Below are 24,314 nucleotides of genomic sequence, written 5' to 3' on the forward strand. Positions count from 1 at the left end.
TAATGAATTATTATATTTAAATACTTAAAAAGTTATCGGTTGGTTAGTGTTAGGTAGGATCATTTGGCATGAATAGGGAATGAAAAGAAACACTAAAAAAGTGGAATTAACGTTGAAAACTACAAAAAGAAAACCCCACTAACATTGAAATACCCATAATAAAAATACAGAAATAATGATAATTTCACTTAACATGGTAGAAATATATTTTAAATCTTGAAGGACTGTGTAGAAAGTGTTCTTCGATACATGTAATTATCTTACATGGGGAAGTTTGTTGTGCTGTACTTAAAGATGAATCTGATTTGAGAGATCCAAAAGGTTCCAAAAAAAAGGGGGGGGGGGGGAATCCAAATCCAAAAGGAGCAGGACTGCCGTGATGCTCTGAGGTGCAGCTCCTCTTGGCTGGATGTTTGCTCTGAGCATGGAGACCAGAGGTCAGCATTAGGTACCCAGGTTTCCTTTCTAGGAGTGAAGGGTGTGAGGCAAGAATTTGGAGAGGCATTTCGGTGCTGCTGCTGGGAGGGAGAAAAATAGGGCCTGCCATGTGTCTCTTCTTGCAGCTGTCCTGGCTGAGGCTGTTGGGAACTGAGCTGGGACACAGATTTGTAAGAGAGTTTGGGGAAAAGAGGGGGAGATTTGAATTTTTCTTAGGCAGTGATTGGGCAATAGGCATGAATAGCTCATATCTCCCGTTTTGTGCAAGCACCTCAACCATTCAGGAGTCTCTTCTGTGTTCTCTTCATAGAGCATTCAACATAATCTTTCTTTCCCTTTCCTTTTCATTTCCCTGTGGTAAATGTTTGATAAGTTACTGGCTAGAAGAGAGGGCAGGTGTGGTGCTGAACTTCTTCAGGTAAGGGAACAAACTGGGCCTGGCTCTGCTGTGTCCTACGTGTATGTGCTTTATCTTGGGCTTGTATTAAACAGACACTGTTGTGGTTCCTTTTCCTTATTGACCAAAAGCAGCACTGTCAGTGAGCCTTGCACAGAGGGTGCACGCGTGTGCCCTGGGGACTGGCAGTAGCTCTGCTGAGGGTATCAGCCAGGAAGGTGCTGGCTGAGAACGTTTTTTCCTTCTCCACACCGGTTTCTTCAGTCGTATCTGCACAGCTCTTTTATGAGGCTGTAATATAAGTCAGATCCCTGATATCTGGTAGATTTTCTTTTTCCTTTGAGATCATTTTTAATGGGGTAAGTTGAGGAATCAGATTTAAAATACAGTGCAACAAAAGAGTTGCTTTCCCTGAGTACTGGCTCCTTCACTGTGAAACACCACCCAGTTTGACAACATCATGTTTTGCGTGGTTACAGAGTGAGTCAGGTCAAGGAGCTGATATGGGAGAAAGGTAGGGTTTTTTCCTACCCCCATTAATTTTTCAGGTCTATGAGTTCCTTGATTCAGTTTCACACATGGCCACAAAGAAGACTTGTTCCAGCATGTCAGAGGGCCGGTGGTGGAGCAGAACAAGTGACTCATGGGGGGTGAGGAGAACTTGACACAGCTGCAATAAATGCCTAACCACAACTTCAGAGCACGTTTAAGATAAAGTCCTTCAAGGGAAGTAGGTAGGCAGGTATCTCGTTTCTGATCCATTACTAGATCTGAGTCTCAGTGTCAGATTACTTGGCCTATTTAGCTATCTGGGCACATACACACACCCCTGAAAATTTACAGAACATCTTTCTGCTGAAAATTTAGGCTTTGGTATGTGAGGACCCCTCTTCAAATGAGTATCCCAAGCTAAGCATTGAGCTTTGCGAGAAGAGGGCTCGGGATGTAGGTCTCACGAGTTCATGTCTTTCCAAATATTATAGTAGGTCTAGAGTATTTTTTTTTTTTTAAGTTGCCTTCACAGTGCAAAGTGAGAAGCAGTCAGTGAAAGGATTGTGATCAAGAAAAGGTATGCTTCCCTCAGTCTGCATAGTTAGGATCCAGTTCCTTTACGTCCTCGACCCATGCATTCCATTTACATTTTCCTTCCTCTTTTCTTGCAAACTGCTGTGTGTATGGACAGGAATAATTTTTCTCCCCATCCACCCTTGATTTCCCCTCCTCCCTCCCCACTGTCTTCTTTCTGCTGGATCTCATTTCAAATACTTAAGGCTTCATGCAGCAGGAGTGGTAGTATATTGATGTGTTTCTTCATGTGTTTTTTTTTCCCCTTGCATCCACACTCCTTTTCTGGCTCCGTATATGCCAAGTTTTGCTCTAGGCATCCTAAGCTAAGTGTGAAGTAAGATTTTAACATATGTGCATGATGGGGTGGCAGGAAGAGGTGTGATTCCTTATTGAATACTTTTCCATCATTTTTTCACTTTGCGGGGTCTTGGTAGATGCCTGTTCTTCCTCCTGTCTGACAATGATAGATAGATGTGATTACTGGACTGATCGCTACATGCCCGGTAGTTGCAAAGTACAGCACCAAATTATTGTATCTGTTTTCATAAGGGTTTGGAGAAATAAAGTATTAATATGAACAGAAATAAAATTGGAAGGGAGCATGGATATGGTTTTCATTTTATCATCTGCATGGAGAATTGATGCACCTTAATGTTGTGCGGACTAAGATTTCTCTTATTGTCTTTGGCAGAACCTCCAACAGCAGTCATACCTTATCATCTTGTCAAACTATGGAGCCCTGTACATCAGATGAATTTTTTCAGGCTCTCAATCACGCTGAACAAACTTTTAAAAAGATGGAGAATTATCTTAGACACAAACAGCTATGTGATGTGGTGTTAGTTGCTGGTGATCGGAGAATTCCTGCTCACAGGTAAGTTTGTTATAATTTGGAGTAACCTTTTATCAGTTTACAAATGTGGTGTCAAAGTGTGTGTTTTGTTCTTTATTTATAAAACTTCCAAACATCCTAAACAGTTTGGAATACTTTAGACATGCTTATGTTTTTTTAACATTTATTTGGAAACTAAAAGTTAATTTCTGTCTGTTGTATGTGATAGAGCACCAAAAATGTTTGGGATATTTTCATGTTACACTTTTTGTCTTCAAGCAGGTAGTAAGGTATTTGCATAACAAAGTAAGACCCCAAAAAAAGTCCCGAATGTACCCTAAGACCATTAACAGCAGCAGTAGTTTTTGTGCCATTGAATGGAGTAAATACATTTTCTTAGACTTAAGTTTTTCTTTCAACTTAATTATAAGTTGTTGGAGTCATAATTAGCAACAAGGACAGTCCCTTGTCCACGTGAAGTTTTTTGTCTCCCGTAGTAACAAGTCCTTTGATAGCAGATTACTGAGCACTGACAGTAAGTGTTAAAAGGCTGAATTTGATCAAACATTCCCGTATCTGTCATCTGCGTAATTAACAGATAATACAGAATGCCGTTTAAATGCTAGGAAAATACCAAAGATTATGAAACAGAAGTATGAATAACTGAAGCATGTTACAATATTTAATGCATGGGATTAATAGTTTGAATAGGAACCTAGGTGTAATTAAGCTGTGTTTTCGTAAGATTAGTTCTGCAGCAGAAATAGTAGCCTAAAGCATTCCTGTTTTCCATTGCTGATTTCTACCCCTGCAGTGAAACCACAGTTTAACGCTGTTAATAAAGTCTGGGAGAAGTTTCTGGTTTGGGTTTGGTATTTTTCTTTAAAAAGCCAGATTTCTGCTTTTATTCAGAAATCAGCCACACTGTTGTGCTGATGCAACTGAAGGAAAGACAGCATGGAGATGGGAACCAACTTGGGGAGCAGGGAGGTAGTTACAGTATAACTTGCTGTAGCTCTCAGAGTGAGCCTTCGTTTTATGAAACCTCATTTTTAAACAGTCAAGACTGTAATCAACATGGGAAAATCAGGGGTAAAGCAAATCTTACTGCAATTACTGTTAAAATGGGTGGTCCTGCTCTCCACCCAACCCCTGACCTCAATTCCTTTGTAAACACTTCTTCGAATGATGAGTATTTTTGGAGAGACAAGGGAAGTGTGGTTGAGCAAGCTGATTTGACTTTCCCTATGGCTACAGAGTTGCGTAAGATCAGTGCTTGGCTTAATCAAATTAATCACAAAACTTCACGGTTCCTATGCAAAGAGTAAATCAGATGAAAACAGGGAATGCACGTACCCCCGCTGGACTTGCACCCACTGAAGTAATTTAGAAGTCAAAGAGCTTTTTTACTGCTTGCTGTAAACTGCTGTAAACAAAAAAATAGTGATGATAATAGTACAGAAATAATTTTACTTCCTTATGGCACCTTTGCAGTATATAGTTCTGGGGTTGGGTTTATTTAATGATTAAAAAGTGTGGAAAGGGTGCAGAGGACAGCTGCAACTGTCTTGTAAGGACTGGAAGATTTTGATTCAACAAGATAAACACGACATTCTGTATGCTAAAAAGTTCTTTAATGTGTTTTTTTACCTGTTCCTCATTTATTTATAGAACTGACTTTGCTCCCTCAGTTTCTGCTACTGCATCTATTTCTGTAGTGCATTAGGCTCATGCTGCCACCTGTTACTTGCTCTGTTCTCCTCTTCAGGAGGAGAAGCATCTTGCTGTAGTTGGAGTATTGTGTTTTAAATATGCACAAAAGTTAAGGCCAAAGAAGCACACTGTGTGCTTGTAGCAGGAGGTGGGAGGCTTATGTTTATCCTTAGTTCACTTTCTTAATGTTGGAGCAGCCTACAAAGAAGCTTTGCCTTTTGCAACAGTAAGTTCTTTCTCTGACTGTTTTGTTTTCCCAAGGAAACATAGCAATAACTACAGTCTTCATCTTGGTACATTTTTCCATAGCACAAAATATAAAGATGGAAGTGTCACATTTGGTTCAAAAATTAAAAAAAAAAAAAATCAGTGAGATTGGCTTGATGTATTTGTGGTAGCCTGTGTTGTAAGAAAAAAAAATCTGTAGGATTTGTACTAAAATCTAGTAAAAAATCTGTACTGCCTGCGTCAACCTGTCCAAGTTCTGACTTCTTTAGCATTGTCTGAAGGCTGGAACTCTCACTATATTTCAGAACAGTCGTGATTATTTTATCTTATGATTTAATAACTAACAATATTTATTAAATAGATACTAGATTAAAGGCTTAGCACACTAAGGCATGTAAGAAAACAAAGTTTGTTTACTCTGGACAGCTTTTTAATTAAAAAAAAGTTTTTCTCAGTATGTGGTCACATAGAATTAGTAAGAATATTTTTCATTATTATTAATCACTCATGCATAGAGCAGTTTGCAGATTTTCTGTTTTGAACCTGCTATTTTGAATAGTTGTATCTTTTTTTTCTTAATTCTCTGTTTCTACATTTGATGGTACTTGAATGTTCTGAATTATATGAAGTAAGTATATGCTTAGAGAAAAGAGCAGCGAGTTTGGTGTCTGCAGCAGTAAAAAGCACAGGTAGTACATTACTGTAAATTCTGAGAGGTTTTCTTTTGAGTCTATTCAAAAAATTAGGGCTCTGAGTCTGCTACAGGTAAGAGTATCACACATAGCCATAATCTTTCTGAATATGGCATTTCCTGTTCTTGTAAGGCTGTTTATCTTCTCGTTCTGTGCTGAAATTATAGCTCAGAACTTATTTGAGATCAAAAAGTAGGTAGAAAAGGGAACAGTTCTCTACAAGGCAAAAAATACATTATACTTCTACTCCCTAACCCCCTTTAACTTCTGTAAAGAACTGTTGCTGGGCTCTTCTAAATGTGAGAAATGGAGTCTAGTTTTTTTGTATCAGATGATTTTCATGTGTCCACAGTGATTTCAGACATCGAGGTCATTGACTACGTTTCTTACATTCATCTAACTGCAATACCCACAGTAAAAGTTTAGTAATAACTTGATGGTCAGAACTCACTTAAGGAATGGGAGATCTCTGGCCGGAGGGGATTTAAAGCCTGCACTGCATCACATTCTTTAACCAGCAGGCTGAAAATCTGTCAGAGCCTTTTTATTTTTTTCCTTCCTGTTGACACTGACAGATGAAAATATAAAAGGCATGGGACTGAAGAAAAGAAGGGAAATGGAAGCTTATGTACTCTAGTGGCTAGTAAACTTGTTTGGAAGAGTACAAATCCTGGTCTGCAGACATTTTTGTATCTTGAGGTTTATTTATCTTTGTACTTCTTTTCCATATGGCTTAATAATACTTCCTTACTTTCACACACCATATTATCTTACTTCCTAAATTCTTCACTGCAGTTTTTTTATTGTTGTAATTACATGTTTATAAAAGTTGAACGCACGGTGTGTTTCTGAAAAACCAAAATATATCTAAAAGCAGTTCTTCTGTGCTAGCTTTATGCCAAAAAGGTATCTGTTGCTACTAACTGTGATTATTCTGAAAGATTTTACTAAAGGATTTATTGTAACCGTTGCTTTATGTCAGAAGTGGCAAAATAATTTTGAAAGGTTTGATTTCCCTGGAAGAAAGGTATAATTGGATGTCATTTCAACATCAAATTCTGCATGCTACGTATGTATTTAGGTATTTTAAACAAATTTAATTTCTGCATACACAATGGTTGTATGGGATGGTACCACTTTCACATAAACCTTTTATTACTGACTTGTTTTGTTATCGAGTAGCTGAAGCAACGTGGGGCTTCCTCGCAGGAGGTCGAGCTGTCGAGTTCCCTAGGCCTACTCTCAGCCGCTAGGCAGCCAGAAACCAGGAGGCGCCTAGGAACTGGCCCTTTTATCTTGAAGATGTTAGGAAGCTTCATTTCATTCCGACAGGTGAATCAGGTTGGGAGATACTGAATCTATCAAGTGCCAGGTTTGGCAGCTTGTCAGCATTTTACCTAATAATTGCTTTGAAGGCCTAGAAAACTGTCTAGATGAGGCACCTTATGGCCATTGCAGCAAGAAGTACGCGCATTTTATTGGCTCTTAGTAAATAACTATATAGTTATTTAGAATATTTATTTATTTAATTAATTTATTAATTAAATAACTAATTTATTAATTAGTTATTTAAAATAGTTGCTGGAGTCCCATGGGAGGCGGTTCTGAAGGGCAGAGGGGTCCAGGAAGGCTGGGCGCTCTTTAAGAGGCAAATCCTAATGGCGCAGGAGCGGTCTATTCCCATGCGCCCAAAGATGAGCCAGCGGGGAAGAAGACCAGCCTGGCTCAACAGAGAATTGTGGCTTGAGCTTAGGAGAAAAAAGAGGGTTTATAATCTTTGGAAAAGTGGGCAGGCCACTAAGGAGGACTATAAGGATGTAGCGAGGCTGTGCAGGGACAAGATTAGGAAGGCCAAAGCTCGTCTGGAGCTCAATCTGGCTACTGCCGTTAAAGATAATAAAAAACGCTTTTATAAATACATCAACACAAAAAGGAGGACTAGGGAGAATCTCCATCCTTTACTGGATGCGGGGGGAAACTTAGTTACAAGAGATGAGGAAAAGGCGGAGGTGCTCAATGCCTTCTTTGCCTCAGTCTTTAGCGGCAAAACCGGTTGCTCTCTGGATACCCAGTACCCAGAACTGGTGGAAGGGGACGGGGAGCAGGATGTGGCCCTCACCATCCACGAAGAACTGGTTGGTGACCTGCTACGGCACTTGGATGTCCACAAATCGATGGGGCCGGATGGGATCCACCCAAGGGTACTGAGAGAACTGGCAGATGAGCTGGCCAAGCCCCTATCCATCATTTATCAGCAGTCCTGGCTATCGGGGGAGGTCCCAGCTGACTGGCGGCTAGCAAATGTGACGCCCATCTACAAGAAGGGCCGGAGGGCAGACCCGGGGAACTACAGGCCGGTCAGTTTGACCTCAGTACCAGGGAAGCTCATGGAGCAGATCCTCTTGGGAGTCATCATGCGGCACTTGAAGGGCAAGCAGGCGATCAGGCCCAGCCAGCATGGGTTTATGGAAGGCAGGTCCTGCTTGACGAACCTGATCTCCTTCTACGACAAAGTGACGCGCTGGGTGGACGAGGGAAAGGCTGTGGATGTGGTCTACCTTGACTTCAGCAAGGCTTTTGACACCGTCTCCCACAGCATTCTCCTCAAGAAACTGGCTGCTCTTGGCTTGGACTGGCGCACGCTTCGTTGGGTTAGAAACTGGCTGGATAGCCGGGCCCAAAGAGTTGTGGTGAATGGAGCCAAGTCCAGTTGGAGGCCAGTCACTAGTGGCGTCCCCCAGGGCTCGGTGCTGGGGCCGGTCCTCTTTAACATCTTCATCAATGATCTGGATGACGGCATTGAGTGCACCCTCAGTGAGTTTGCAGATGACACCAAGCTAGGTGCGTGTGTCGATCTGCTCGAGGGTAGGAAGGCTCTGCAGGAGGATCTGGATAGGCTGCACCGATGGGCTGAGGTCAACTGTATGAAGTTCAACAAGGCCAAGTGCCGGGTCCTGCACCTGGGGCGCAATAACCCCAAGCAGAACTACAGGCTGGGAGAGGAATGGTTGGAGAGCTGCCAGGCAGAGAAGGACCTGGGAGTGATGGTGGACAGTCGGCTGAATATGAGCCAGCAGTGTGCTCTGGTGGCCAAGAAGGCCAACGGCATCCTGGCTTGTATCAGAAACACTGTGACCAGCAGGGCTAGGGAGGTGATCGTCCCCCTGTACTCGGCTCTGGTGAGGCCGCACCTCGAGTACTGTGTTCAGTTTTGGGCCCCTCGCTACAAGAAGGACATCGAGGTGCTTGAGCGGGTCCAAAGAAGGGCGACGAAGCTGGTGAGGGGCCTGGAGAGCAAGTCCTACGAGGAGCGGCTGAAGGAGCTGGGCTTGTTCAGCCTAGAGAAGAGGAGGCTCAGGGGTGACCTTATTGCTCTGTATAAGTACATTAAAGGAGGCTGTAGCGAGGTGGGGGTTGGCCTGTTCTCCCACGTGCCTGGTGACAGGACGAGGGGGAATGGGCTAAAGTTACGCCAGGGGAGTTTTAGGTTAGATGTTAGGAAGAATTTCTTTACTGAAAGGGTTGTGAGGCATTGGAACGGGCTGCCCAGGGAGGTGGTGGAGTCACCATCCCTGGAAGTCTTCAAAAGACGTTTAGATGTAGAGCTTAGGGATATGGTTTAGTGGGGACTGTTAGTTTTAGGTCAGAGGTTGGACTCGATGATCTTGAGGTCTCTTCCAACCTAGAAAATTCTGTGATTCTGTGATTCTGTAACAATGAAGTTAGCCTAGCTCTTCAAAGTGAATTAAGCTGTCATGGTGCCTCTTCCTGGTTTTGGATCAGTACAAACCACAGAAATTGAAGAAATCAGTAACGCTAGAACCTCCCATAAGAACAGGAGAACATACTAAAACATGCAGATTTTGCCAGTGTTTAGTGCGTAGCCACTGAATGTTTTTTCCAGAGAGATTAACTCTTCACACACCTTTGATTTTCCAGATGAAAAATTTTGGCATTAGCGTACTTTTTTCTCTGCATGAGAGACTGATCAGTAGGGCTCAGGGATCCTTGTGGGTGTCGTGGTTTTACCCAGCTGGGCAGCTGAACACCACCACAACTGCTCTCTGTTATTTTAGTTGAGCTACTTAGGAAAGAAATCTTACTGATAGAAAAAAGACTGCAAACTAAGAATACAAAAAACATAAAAAACCATAACTTTGGTTTCTAAATGAGGAAAGGCAGCATTTTGTACCATCAGTAGTTCCCAGTGAATGCTTGATTTGGTCAAATATTTTAAATGTAATGATTTATAAATAATAGAGAATCTCTCTGTGTTACATACTTACGAAGCTCACATTTGCAGGTGATGGCTCAAGCTGTCAGGGAGACTGTGGGTATTATTTATAAGTGCCATTTCTATAGTCATTGCACAGATTTCCTTCTGAAAAATTGTACTTGTCACGTAGCTATTTCAGAGCTTTTTTAGCAAATGAGAGTGAGGAAACCCTTCTGTGGACAGTTCAGTTATACATGAAGGTATAACTGCTCCACATGGTATGATCTGTGTGTAGGAATGTGGTTTATCTTCAGACAATCCAAAAAATTGAAAGAAAAATCAGTTACTAGTAATAAGATTAAGAAATCAATGAACAAGTGGGTGTCAAATGACATGAGTAAAGTAGTAATTGATTTTTATTGACTACTGAGAAAAACATGGGACAAAATAAGGCCAGATGACTGGGAGTCTGCCAGTGTTTCCTTTTATGCTACCGCAGTGTCACCTTGATGTGTTGTCACTGTATCTTTCAATCCTCTTTCTTTCTTTGAAAAAGTTATATTTAGAGAACTATGTGGATACCTGTTCTAAGACTTTTTATTGTGATCATGCTTGTTGGCTAAAATTAAAACTGTTATCCGTGTAATATATGCTTTGGCACATTGCTTGTTTTAATCTACTCCTGCACTGGACATGCTGTTTTGGCATATGCATGTCACTCCCTGGAAAGCACATGACACTGTGAAGCATATATACCTTCTCGTCAATCTGAACAAAGTTAGCAAAAATATGAAATGGATTACATTTTGAATTTTAAATAATTTATTCTGGAGGACTTCAAGACTGGAAACGACAGGGAGAATTTTGCTGGTACCACTGCAGCTGGTAGGAGGCGTTTGTCCAGAGCTTTGGGTTATTGCTTGGCATTTCTTTGACAGTTGTGGTTAAGATAAGTACAGTCCAACCATTTTGTATATAATGGTGCAGCTAACTAAAACAGTTGCACTGTTAGTTAAAAAAAAAAAAAAAAAAAAAATTCAATATTTGGTGTTGGGTTCTGTTTCCCATGGCACAGACCTTTCTTTTTCATGTTCTATTCTACACAGAAGTTCAAGACGGTATTGCCAAAGTTTGAATATTTTGTTTGCTTTTTTATTTTTTCTTTCCTTTTTTTTTAAATTGGAATTACAGGGATACTTGGATTATTTAAATCTGTCCATCTACACACTTTCTTTTGTGATAAGAACTTCTATTTTGCACACACAGATCTAATCTTGTTAAATCAAAAGGCGGTTGTAGAAACTCTCCCATGTTGTTTGTATGAATTTACTCTAATTTCACTGAACTTCTGCAGATCATTAGGAGGCAATATTCCCATTCATTTGTAGGTGTCATTAAACATGAGGTTAAAATGCTTGGAAGTGATGCGTTTAGAGGTTCTGTTCTAATTTTTCTCCACAAATGAGATACAGAATAAATGTTGTATTTCAAGAACCATATATTCTTTAAAATAACAGAACCTTATTTCTCATTACAAAACTTTTTCAAATATACAAGATTTTAAAAATACTTTTTTCCATGTACACTCTTACAGAACACTACTGACTTAGCAAGTAGAAAAAAACGATTACCTGACTGTAGACCTGTCCAAATGGTTATTGTTCAAAAGATGTGCAGGGGAAAAAAGTAGTTGAGAGCAGTCAGTATTTATTACTATGCAGTTAATTAACTAAGAGACAGTTCTTCGCTGTTTATTTTGTAGTTAATTAAGAGGCAGGGTTTTTTTCTATAATTCATGACTTCGTATGTATACCTGCAAATCCTTGCTGTTAATACATTTGAGGTTTATTCCTCTGGTGCTCAAATTTTAAGTGAATTTTATTTTCTTTTGAGGTCCCAGATCTCTATCATCTTAACAAGCCAATGTAATGACTCAGGATAAACTGATGTTTCCTGAAGTATCGGATTTATTGAATATATGCAGATGAGCTGTGTAGCATATTTGCTTTAGGCTTGATTCTTGAGTTTGATGTTTCTGTGGCTCAGTAACTATGCAAGTGTATTTAGATTTGAATTCTACGTGAGTGAGACAATAGCGTGCTGCTGCAGCACAAACATTGATCCAACCGACAAGGCTGTTCCTGGAGGTATTTTGGGAACAAGAACAGCAGGCTTCCTCAATAGTTCTGGTAGGTTTCATACAGCAGAACCATGGATTGAATATTCTGTCTTCGGTGGATCTCATTCTTTAACCCTAGCCCTGTGAACGCATACTGAGATATCTTCATTCTTACACGTGTGGAGTGGCACTGAGAATAAAACATGAAATATATATATATATAAAATAATAATAATAAAAACAAACAGGCAGATTACCACATTTACTTACTCTGTATCTTTAAATAATCAGAATTAATAAAATGCTCAGTACATATCCACAAAAGAGATTAGTTGCTAATTAGTTTGTTCTGCGCAGCATATTTTCCTCTTTATATGGGGTTTTGTTGGCTGTACCATCTCCCTGTTGACTGTGTAGTCCTGTCATCAGCATTAGTAGATGAATGTGTATGTGTGCACCAAGAGTAAAAGTGTTTTAAAGCACTTTGAAAAAGGACTAGAAAGTCATTCTTTCACATTTGAAACCTTAACCGATATAATACAAATGGATCTCAACTTTTTTTCAATTTCCATTATGTTTGTTTATATTCGATTTCCAATTTTATGTGTTTTTGTGGGTTGTTGCCACGTAGACTATCAGAAGTCACTGAGCTTTGAAAGAGTAATTTGTTTACTTCAGCAGCAAATGTAGTCTCAGTCACAGTACTTCGTTATTCATAGAGGGGAACTGGAGTGTGGAGCAGTTTGTCAATTTAAAAATGTTTTTCTCAGTACAACATTTTTTCAAATTGTGAAGTAATGACTCTTAAATTAACAAACATCAGGTTGACTAAGCTTTTTTCTTTTCCTCTCTTTGTCTTTCTCCTTTTCTCCCGCATGACATGCTCAGATTGGTTCTCTCATCTGTTTCGGACTACTTTGCAGCAATGTTTACCAATGATGTACGGGAAGCAAGACAGGAGGAAATCAAGATGGAAGGTGTGGAGCCAAATGCATTGTGGGCTCTGGTTCAATATGCATATACAGGTAATTAGAATGAAAATGGCAATTTGATGTAATGAATTGTCCTTCTGTGAGCATTATATTTCATTATTAGATTCCAAATGCTCTTAGGAATTATCATTCACATAATTTAATTCCGCATTTACATTAAAAAAAAACCATTGCTGTTACCTGAGGCAACCTGGTTAGATGTAGTTTTTCTGATAATACTGTAAGCAGATATTTAAAAGATTAATTCAATATTTCGAATGTATTATGACTGATGAAAAAGGAATTTTATTAAGATTCCCTTTCCTTGCATCATTATAGGTGCTGATTTGGAAAAGCTGGTTATCTAAAGTTGAAGGTGATATTTGCCAAGCCTTATGTTCTGTCACACAATCTGTAAATAATTCTGTTGCATCTGAGTTTGGGGGAATTTTACAAATCATAAAAGCAAAATTCTATCATCTGCTTTTTAATGTTGATAGGTCGCCTTGAATTAAAAGAAGATAATATTGAGTGCCTGTTGTCTACAGCTTGCCTTCTTCAGCTCTCTCAGGTTGTAGAAGCATGCTGTAAATTCCTCATGAAGCAGCTTCACCCGTCCAATTGCCTTGGAATCCGATCGTTTGCTGATGCACAGGGTTGCACTGACTTGCACAAAGTGGCTCACAATTATACTATGGTATGTTGTTCTTTTAAGAATCATCCAGTTATTTTAATAAGGAAAATACAGAATGTTTGTTTGAGTAAAATAGCAATGTTTTTCCTACAGAAAGCCTTGACCATTTTCCAAACAAGAATGCACATATGTTACCATGATGAGAAATGACAGAATAACTGTAAAGTTGCTGGTTTAGAGTTGGAAGAAAGCAGGCATGCATAATGCTTCCTTGTAATGGCAGTGGAATTGTGTGATACAAGTTCAATAAAATCATTCAAAGGCTACTTTGTATATCTGTCAGTCAGAAACTACACCCTTAAACAGTGGGCTAGCTACCATCATCTAGTCTAAAATAACAGATCAATAAATCAAAAAAATTCATAATGAGCTGGAGTAATCAGGTTCTAGGTTACACCTGGAGTATAAATGTAGGTATTCACCAAAATAGATTCTGTATTATACTTGATTTCTTAGTAATAGAATATCAGCATAACATCAAACAATTTGATCTTAGGCTATATGTGGCCACATGCAAATTTGCCAATGATATTTGCAGAGTTCATTTAGAGAGAGAATGACCTGCCAACTTAATTAAATTTCATCTTTTCAGTAATCATGCTTTTATTTTAATGTAAATGTTCTTTTCCTTCTCACATAGCATATTTTAGTAATGTTATCAGCAGAAGGCAGGATACTTATCTCTGAGTTAAGCCAGAGAGTCATCTGTTATTTGCAGAGTTTTGTGAGGTATTTTTCTCTCTTCTTGATGAAATTTTGCATGTGTAAGCTCCTGGGACCTGAATGAGGTCATGGAGATAATGCATTAGTGATGTGGGAATGGAGATAGCACTTAATTTGCCTGTGTAGTTTGGGGTTGCATTGTCATTATGTTTAGATAAACCAAGAGGTTTAATTTTTTGTCCTGCAATTACTATTAGAAGCCCATGGCTTTCCTTCTGCTTTCTGAATTTATGCAGTTTTAGAAAGTGCTGGTGCCTTTTTTATTTCTTCTTGTCTTAAAGTAAATTTAGTTCAATGTTTATTACAGTTTAAAGTAGCCATCCCTTTTCCAATGATATCATTGTTCTTCCTCAGTAAGTGGATCTCTAATCTTTTAAAATTATGTGCACATAGAAATTTACGAAAAGAAGTCAATAAATATTGCACAGATTGTAACTTACATGGTTCCATTCTTGACCTTGATTATTGCTCAAATGAAAACGAGAAGACTTCAATTAGATAGACAGTTAGATGAAACAGCAAAGATAAATGTGTTTTATGGCTTTGAGGACTATTAGGATTAACATAGAGAGAAACAGTGACACGAAAAGCACAAAGTGTTCCTTCCTTGACCTGTTTGGTTTTTTTTCAGAATTAGTCTGTGTTATTTCGATGGCCCTCACAACCTTTATTAGTCAACTGCTAAGATCAGAAAGTTAATAAATGTTAGACTACTGTATCCTTAAGATCACTATTAGGGATTGTAGTTGTACTACTTTGATTGGCATTTTTTTTTGGCTTTTTATGGGAGAAGAGTCTATGAACTTCTCTCTTACAGCATCTTTCTTTTGCTCAGACCCCAGGAAAATAGTTCTATGCTTTCTGGCCGTTGTTTACTTCAGTGGCAAAATTGTTGCTTTTAAGGCTTTGATGTGGATGAAATTTAAATTAGGTGGATTTTAAAAAGCCATTTTCAAAACTAATTAGTTGTGCTAGATGGATTCTTCCCAAGGCCTCTTTTAATGTTGTTTAGTTCCAATGGAGACATGAAATTGAATTTTTGTAATAATGAGTAATAGAGAAGCAGCTTCTTTAGCTTGAAATGAATGTTGCTATGGAAACTGCATAGAAATATATAGTCCAATTGAATTGTCAATTAAAATAAATCCCCAAGTAATTTCATTTGTTTAAAAGCTGTTTGAAAGAAGCAAATGTTCAGCAGTACTAAGTGCTGGCCACTCGGTGCTCTTTCCATTAAGAAGTGTTAGAGCATAAGGGTTAAGCACACTGGTAGTACCTGTAAATTCTGCTTGTTAAAGCAGTGAAATAATTATATGCTGCAATAATGAGGGATTATACTGAGTAGTTACATACTTCTGGCTTTTCCATGTAATTGTGCTCCTTTTTGAAGTAGGAGGTAATGAATAATACAAAATGGTTGTATTTTAATTTATATATGTTTTATTTGGTGAGATTTTCTTTCCCTTTCACAAAATGAAATTGTCATATACCCGTTTTTCTTCAATTAAAGCAACTTCTCAGTTTTAACAGTTTTGATGACACATGCATTATTTTGATTAGCATCTCACCAGTTTAATTAAAATATTTCTTTACATGAAAACCAGAAATTCAGATGAGATGAGCATTTGGTTAAACTGAAGGACCAATCAGTGAGTTATCCCAGTAGGCTTCCCTCTGTTAATAGACCTGCTCTGTCTAAATAATATTCATTAGTGTCACTGGAAAACATTAGCATGATTTTGTGGCATGTTTTTAATTGCACCCTACAATGTGATTAAAAATATAAATGAGTAAGATGGATTTGAATGCTGCATCTCTTCATATCAGTGGTTATAGATGTATGTTACACTAAAAGGGCTTCAGTGTTGCGTTATTTTATTGGGTACTCTGTAGACAGTTAAGCTGTTTATTCAGAAGAGAGAAATTTTCAAGGTTATCACCAAAACAGGTCAATTTTTTGACACTGCAAGCTAAGCAAAGCTTGAAAAATCCTCAGGGTGCATTAAGTGAAATATGAAATAAAACTGAAGTGCTCAGTTGTGGGTGTAATGCTCTTTTAAAGAGCAACTCTGTATTTGATTTTTATGCATCAGGTTTAAAATACAGGTGATGGGATCATGAGATGTGTTTAGATCAAGGTATCTTTTGTACAAAGATTATCCTGTTTTGTTATAGTTTTTACATAGTATTGGGGTCATACAGTTATAAATCTAGAAATTTTATTAGGCTAGGCAGTAGTATATCTGTTCACATTAATTCATAATGCCTTTGCAAACAGAGTGCCTTCCGTGCATTTTTCATGCCCTCTAGCATAATGCCTGCTGATGAATTTTAGCTGTCCTCAGGTCAGAGAAACAGCTGTTTTATCTTCTTGCTTGTTTGAAATAGTTGATAATGTACCTCGGATGAAAACCATTCACTCCTCTTTCACATAAAAGGGAAGTTAATATTTTCAGATGAGAAAACGATAGCCCAATGTTATTTTCAGAACATGAAATATATGTGGTGAGTAGAGAGAGAGCTGTTCTTAGGTAAGTGTCAGTAGTTTCATCGGTAGCCAAATTTGTACTTTCTTAATTACAAATTAAAAAAAAAAAAACAAAAAAACTTTAAACATTAAATGTGATAGTGCTTAAGACAATCCATGTGTAGACAGCTTTGTAATCTTTGTTCCTCACCTCTTCACACATTAAAGCATAGTGAAAAATCATGTTGCATTTAATCAGAAATCTCCTGGACATGAAAAGGCAAGAAATTTCAACACTTTTTTGTCTACTGAAGGCCAGACCCAGAATTTGTGTCAATGCCTAAAACAAGGATTTTATATTCTTGCACCTGAAATTGTAGTACCCTGCTCAGTGATTTTGAAAATAGTTGTACGCTTGTTTTCACCTGTGAAAACTTGGGATATTTCTGTCTTTTAAGTTCCCTGAGTACAGTTCTGACTAGCACAAAAGATCAGTATTGCTTTGGTGAGACTAAATAGTTTTCTGCATGCTGCCCAGCCTGTTTCAGAATCCCAAAACTAAGAGAGGTACAAAGCTGCAATAGTTGTACTCTAAACAAACCAAGGGCATGCCAAGAACAGTTAGGTTGGTTTATTGCTAAACAGAGCAGTCAAAGCTGTCTAAAAGGAAAGTAGCTGCCATCCTCTGTGTGTCTGCCTGTAACAGCTTACCAGGAGGTCAGATAGCTCAGTTCTTCGTTAATGCATACCTCAGCTGACCAGCTGACCAAAGCAGCCATTAGATGACAAAATTAGATTCTCCTTCAGATCCTATGAGTCAAACACCTCTTGTTTTTCAGTTTTGCCCAAGTTTGGAGTTCAAACAGATCCCTGTGGTTAGGGCTTCCTGTGGGACTCCTGTGTACAGTTCGACTCAGCCTGTGGGGTATTTTGATGCACTCTGAGATTTTAATCCTTCTGATACAGTACAGAGGGAGCCTAACTATCTAACTGGATTCAACTGTGGGGATTAAGTATCACTTAAAAATAAATGCCATGACCTCCTTCATGTGCTCCTAATATTTTTTGCTTTGTACCAAGACAGACTTCTGGTTAAGAATATCAGTATTATTCACTCCGCAGCTGCTGAAGGGTGAATTTAAGGTTATGGTCTGGATGAACAGTGCCACTGTGTCCCTGTTTTAGCCAGTACATAAAATTCAGGCTACTCATTTGATAAAGTTTCCAACCAACACTGCAGACCATTTGTTCTCTGAAATATCCTCTTCTTCCACAGAGAGTTCCCATAAGAAGAAGGAAAGCAAAGGCTAATGAGGAGGTTAAGAATGCTAGGAGATGACACACTGGCTCCTCCTTTTTGTCTTCAGAATCTCTGTCTGTAGAAGAAGAGGAATTGTCAGATTTTGATCATTTAAAAAAAAAAAAAAAAGCAAAACAGACATAGACCAAAGATTGTGGCTGTATTCCCAGTGGAATGCTTTGATACTGTGCTCACAAGGAGTCTGCTTTAAAAATAGAATGGGAGCAAGAGGAAGTTGAATTTGTTCCCATCAGAAAACAATTGTCTACAAGCAACAAGAAGGAAAATCAGACTTTTTACACACAACAGCTGTTGAATTGATTAAATCCAGTTGGAAAAAAGCTTTCTAAAGAAGATCGTTAACTGTCTTATACAAGATCAGCTTGTCTTTGCCTTCAGAGACAAAGGAAACTTTCCATGCAGGTGCTTTCCCCTTCCTCTTCCTGTGACCCGGATAGACAATATGGGAAGTTTAAGGTAGTAAGTGTTGGCTTTTCTTTTTGGCACTGCTGTACATTCAGCATGTATACTGCTGTATATTTTGCAGTAAATTCAGCAAAACTGGAAGGACAGCTCCAACTTGCATACGCTCTACACAGATTCAACCAAAAAGCAGCCATGAAAGAATCTGAATTTCTGTGAAGGGTGTGTCTAAACCTGGAAAAATGTTGATGATTTTTCAGCTTCAATTTACTCCCGGAGTAAAATACATAAAAGTGTGTGGGTAGTGCTACAGAATATTTGTATGCTCCTTTCACCATTTTTGATATCTGTATTTGCTTATTTTTTTAAACTTCAATTTTGTAATACACGGAGTTAATTGAAAAGGAAAAGAGAGTTCTGTCTCCCTTGTAACCTATTACAATTTTCATACAGAAGCATTTTGTTTGCATAGCCAGTTGGATCTCTCTACTAGGAAAGCTTTTCAGATACTAAATCTCAAAGTTTCCTTTCCAAACTCTGTCCAGGAATACACAGTTATTATGTGCACAGATTAACACTTCCAGTTATTTTCCTAATGTTTCCTATTCTTAAATCAACTCCAGAGTTACCCATGTAGTGGAGTCACTTTGATCTTTCCTCTTGTATCTTGTAGCGTAATTATGTGTGTAGCTTTCAAATAAGATGGATTGTTTTAATCCTTACTATTTTTTTCCCTTTGCTCAATATTGTTCAGTTCATTAGTATTTTTGGAATACTGAGGTACTCCACTTTGAATTTAATGATTAGATTAAGCAATAACCTTTTTTTGCTTTGTTGTCATGGTGTCCTTTGGCATATGCAATGCCAAACTGTGCTGTGTGTTGTTTTTTTTCCATTTTGTTGCTAAATTTATACCTGTTTTGCAGTGCTGGTCCTGCTTCTGTTCACAACTTGATCCCAGTTTTTCACCCTAAAAATGCTATTTTTTTCCCAGCTTCTAATGCAGAGGTTTTTCATTAGTGTGCATTTCTTTCTAAGTCAATAAACAAGACACTAAAGAAGGGTGATTTTGGTATTTGGTCCAGTTAGACTTCCCCATCTGTGGATCTAACGCATTTTATCCTCCGCATGTTTTATAAGCATAGGTAGCAAAAACAGAATGCAGTTGTTTAGCTATCTAGCAATTAACAATCCATTCACTAAATTGATTGTAATGCTGTTTTACTGTAAGGAATCTACTCTCAGTTTGGAGTATGAGTTAATTGGGTTTTGAGCTATCAAAGTATAAGAACATGTTGTGATTTATAAACTGCTTCTACTTTCCTTTCCTGTTCTGCCTTGTAAAGGTGTACAGGGAAAGAATATAGATCATCTCACCCTTTTCTCTTGCATTCCAAAAAAAAACATTCAGGTTTCTCACTGTATGCTCTTAATGTTGATTGTATTTCTATATTTTTCTGCTGTTTCTGTCTAAGCCTGTGAGAATCCATATAGAATATTCTGCAAGTCCTTTTGTTCTGAGGTAATGGGATATCAGTGTGAGAAGTGAATTGTGAATTTTCTTCCTTTGTAGTAAGAATCTGTTGCTGGAAATGACAGAACAAGTTAAAAAAAATTGAATACTCCTATCAAAGTAAATATTGTTAATAAATCAGAGTGTACAATATTGTGGATTCTTTGTATGTTTTTCTCCCCCTCAGTCTATCAGATCAACTGTATAAAACCTGAAAAATAGTCAAATAAACTTCAAATGTCCAATTGAAAATGAACAATGAAATTGTCAGTGTTCTTTATTTCCTCTGAAAACTTGAATCACCATAGTTTAATCTAGCAATAATGAAAACAGGTAAAAGCATACCCAGTAGGTGTTGCAGCGTGTAATGCTCTTTGCTTCACAGAGCATCTCACGTTGTGTTCTACACAGACAACAAAAACAAACTACACCTTTTATTTTTTTAACATGTACTTCAGAAAGTATTTCGTCAGTGTGCGTCATGATAATTACCTCTACAACCAGTGCTTATTTCTGTCCATGCACTTCACCCTCGGTTGTTTCAGCACATTTGTGGGACCAGGTGGTAGAGTCTGGGAAATGATCATTAGTCAAAATAACAACGTGCATATTTTTTTCTCCCAGGGCACCTCCAGTGGCATTTACTGGCACAGCCGAGAGGTAGCGTGAAGGACGGACGAGTGAGGAAGATGTAGTAGGAGTTAAATAAACTCCTTAATAAATCATAAAAATAAACAATAATTTAAAAAAACAAAAAAACAAAAAAACACCTGCCTTCAAAGGAAGCTGTCAGCTGTATTCAAAATACTTTTCTTTTTCTTTTTCAGGAAAATTTCATGGAAGTAATTAGAAACCAGGAATTTCTGCTATTGCCAGCCACTGAAATTGCAAAGCTTTTAGCAAGTGACGACATGAATATTCCTAATGAAGAAACTATATTGAATGCACTACTTACATGGGTTCGACATGATTTGGACCAGAGAAGGAAGGATCTCAGTAAACTCCTGGCTTACATTAGACTGCCTCTGCTTGCTCCACAAGTAAATTGCTCAATTTCTGCCTAGCTTATATCCTTCCTAGAGTATACTGTGGTTATAGTGGGTGTGCCTACAGCATCTGTATAGTGATAGTGACAAAACAAAAAAACTTCTAAATTCCTTAGTGATTTATTTTTTTTAGAGCTGTGTATAAGGACTCAACATGTTGTATAGGCATGATAGTTATAATTGTCCTTGAGATATAGGAGAAACAATTTGAATAAGCCATTGGGAGTTTGTTTGTTTTTTTTTTTTTCAATTTACCCTTGGTAATACATCTTTGGGTACATTTTTTTTCCCAGATGGAATTTTTTATTTTTCTTGAACATTTACACGTACTGTTGAGGAAGTCTTGAGTTTGGCTTGTTTGAACAGTTGTGAATGACAGTTTTCCTAGTCTTGTGGGAATGACTCCTCTTGTTAGTGTCATGTGTAGCACTGTAGTTGTTATCTGTTAGCAGGCACATAAACTGTTTTTTTTTTTTCCTTTTGTTAGCCCTCCTTGCTGTCCTTTCTTTAGTAATATTTAACGCTTCTTATAAATAAGTCAAAGGACTTTGCTGTGCATTTTTCCTGGGAATTATCTCTTAAATAAGAAGAGATCGTTTTTTATGAAATGTGTATAAGTAGAAGTCATTAATACAACAAAAAATGAGACTACTTGATTCACAGTGATAGATACAAAACATTGTGTGCTGTCCCTAATTCAGTATCTTGCTGACTGGTAAGATTCACAAGGAAGCATTTTAGTATTAGTGTTTCCGTACTGATGATTATATATGCATTGGCAGGATTTTCTCAAGTGCAGCCTTGACCTTGCAACTCACTTCTTCTAGAAACATAATACAGTGCAAGCCAGTTGACCTGGAGGAAATCATTCTATTTTTGCGCATTTAATTAATTGATTATCATGTATAAAGTCTGTAACCACTTCTGTGTTCCTTTTATTTAATTAACTGCAATTGAAACATCTTTACAAATTGAAAGTAAAGAATTTACCCCAGAGGTATGTACTGAAATCAAATTATGTCCAGTCAATAAGTGATTAGAAAAATAGCAGAATGAAACACAAAAGCCAATATCATATTTCATTAATTATTTTATCCTTAATTATTCATATGTTATCCAAATACATACTTATATTTTTAATATAATATTTCACCATTGCCTTTTTATTTATTACTTTAACAAGGTAAAGTGCTACAGCTGTGATTTTAATAAGGCAACAATTAGTGTGTTGAATAAATTGGGTTGAAGTGCACAAAAGAGTCTTAATGAGTTTTCAGGATCATGTTTTGCTTCATGATCACATGACGTTAGGCAATCTGACAGCGAGCCTAACATAATGAAAAGGTTTCCAGTGTTACGGTTGAAGAGTTAAAGCTGTTTGAAAGAAATTAAATTAGGAAATTGAACAACTTGCTGAAATCAATAAGGTTGCAAGGAGAGATGTGAAGAATACTAGATTTATATACTTAAGGAGAAAAAAGGCTTCTGGAAATACTTTGAAACTGCAGCAATGTAAGCCAAAATAAAATTGTCTTTTTTTTTTTTTTCATTCATCTTTTTTATGCATCTCTTTGTATATAACATTGTTATTTCTTAGGTTAATGCAGTGTCCTAAATACTTGTAGGAGGCTAAAGATGAATATGTGTCGTTTTCGTAAGTTGTAAGGTAGCAAGTGTTTCATCTCTGATAAATACATGAAAAAGATGATTTACCAGTTGCTGAGCTACAAGATGAGTTCAGCTTCCTTTCATTCAGGAACTCATAGTACTCAAGTAGCTGTGCTACACTTCTCATCATCAGGTTTCCAGTTACTAGAGATTCATGCTAACACATGCTCAGTTATAAATGCTTTTAGTACAAGGAGCTACATAAAGCTTGAAAATAATAGGAAGATTTCATTTAAGTAAGACAACTTACTTAGCACTAAAGTAAGACAACTGCGAGTACTTTTAAGTGAAGAATGTTTACAGAAAATTCTAGTATAGTAAGTTTGGTTTAAAGAGTATGCAGATTTTCTGGGTACCAAAGCAATGTTAGATTGTTTTTTTTTGTTGTTGTTGTTTTTTAACTGAGATGAAGCAGCTTTCAGAGAGTGAGACTTTGTGCTATGAGAAAACTTCTCTGTAGGTTGGAGGAGGTGTGAAAACTGGGGGAAAGGTAGGTTGTACACAAAACTCATGCATACAGACATAGTGTTGCTTTAAATATTAAATGTTCTTTGTCCATCAGATAAATTTATCAGGGATCTGAATTGGCAATGATGTGTACAAGCCATAATTTTCAGTGCATGCAAATATGACAGTGTTCAATTTAGGACAGTATTAATTCACTGATAATATATGTATATTTTAAACTACATAAAATTCCATGGCATTGCATACTGACAAGTAAAAATGGATTTTGGAGCACTATTTTATAGTGCTCCACAAAGTGTCCCTCTGAAGTGATAAAAGTGGTAAGTAGTGCTTTGTGTCAAGAGAAGAACCAAGAGAGGGAAGGACTGAAATTAAGGAATGAAAATTAAGTTCCTTTGGATAATTTATATGAGAACATTTTAACTTGCTATTACAAATAGAGCATTAGGTAATTAGAGAAATATTGGAAAAAGTTGGGCTTAGTTTCCTTAAAAGTCTCTAGTGACTTTGAAAGTTTAGTTTAGTTTTGTTTTTTATTCTGTGTATGTAAATCCTGCTTTCTGCCATAGTTTCTGTTGATTTGCCTGACAGAGAAATGTCAGGTTTACCACCCTGTGACTGTCTGTGTCTCTTCTTGGAACCATGGATGTCATTTGCCACCTGACAGTCCTAAGGCAGTTTTAAGCCAGGGATACGCACACCACTGTATGCACAACTATTTCATCATGAGTTCCTTTAGTGCTCATGAGTCCTACTTTCACAGCATTTTTATACCTGTCATCAGCTGGCTGTCAACAGCTCAACAACAACATCTCATCGTGGTTTGTGGACTTTGTATTTCTCGTATTTACAGTGTTTGGATTTTGTGATGGGGAGTGAGAGGCATTTATCTTGCTGTTCTGACAACTGCCAGAGTCCCAGTGGGGTGCTTTCCCTGTTTTTTTCTTCTGTTACTCATGTCTTGCAGCTCAGAAGAACACCAGTTGTCTAGACTTCTAATAATTACAGCTGGGACTTATAACTTACTGATACACTTTTCCTGCAGCCTGACAAACATGGAGTACCAAAGGCTCCAGAATCTTCAAAGTTCAGAACTTCTATTAGTTTTTATTTAGGTTAGAGTTAAATGTGACACTTCTCACATTTGCTAGCATCCTTGATTTTAAAATATTTAACAAAGGTTTATAATAATTGATATCATACTGTAGGTCACTTATAGAGTTACTAATAGATTATATATATTTAAATATTCAACCTGCTCCTGAAACAGCTTTTATCAGCATCTGGAATGGGTGGGTTTGGGAATCAGAGTGAGGTTAAACTGACACGCATACTTGG

The 24,314-nt window shown here is 37.7% G+C and overlaps 1 protein-coding gene across 5 annotated transcripts in view; it reads left to right on the forward strand.

Annotated features, from left to right (window-relative positions):
* KLHL5 (kelch like family member 5) overlaps positions 1-24,314 on the forward strand; it is a 57,992-nt gene that overhangs the window by 23,223 nt on the left and 10,455 nt on the right. For all 5 annotated transcript variants that reach the window (XM_068680125.1, XM_068680127.1, XM_068680124.1 and 2 more), the window contains 4 exons: positions 2,595-2,777; positions 12,592-12,728; positions 13,175-13,371; positions 20,622-20,834. In XM_068680125.1, the coding sequence (XP_068536226.1) occupies positions 2,635-2,777; positions 12,592-12,728; positions 13,175-13,371; positions 20,622-20,834 (690 nt within the window). In that variant the 5' untranslated portion in view covers positions 2,595-2,634. The remainder of the gene's footprint in view (positions 1-2,594; positions 2,778-12,591; positions 12,729-13,174; positions 13,372-20,621; positions 20,835-24,314) is intronic.

The sequence above is a fragment of the Anas acuta genome, chromosome 4 (assembly GCF_963932015.1).
Source record: "Anas acuta chromosome 4, bAnaAcu1.1, whole genome shotgun sequence".
In the NCBI taxonomy this organism is placed as follows: Eukaryota; Metazoa; Chordata; class Aves; order Anseriformes; family Anatidae; genus Anas; species Anas acuta.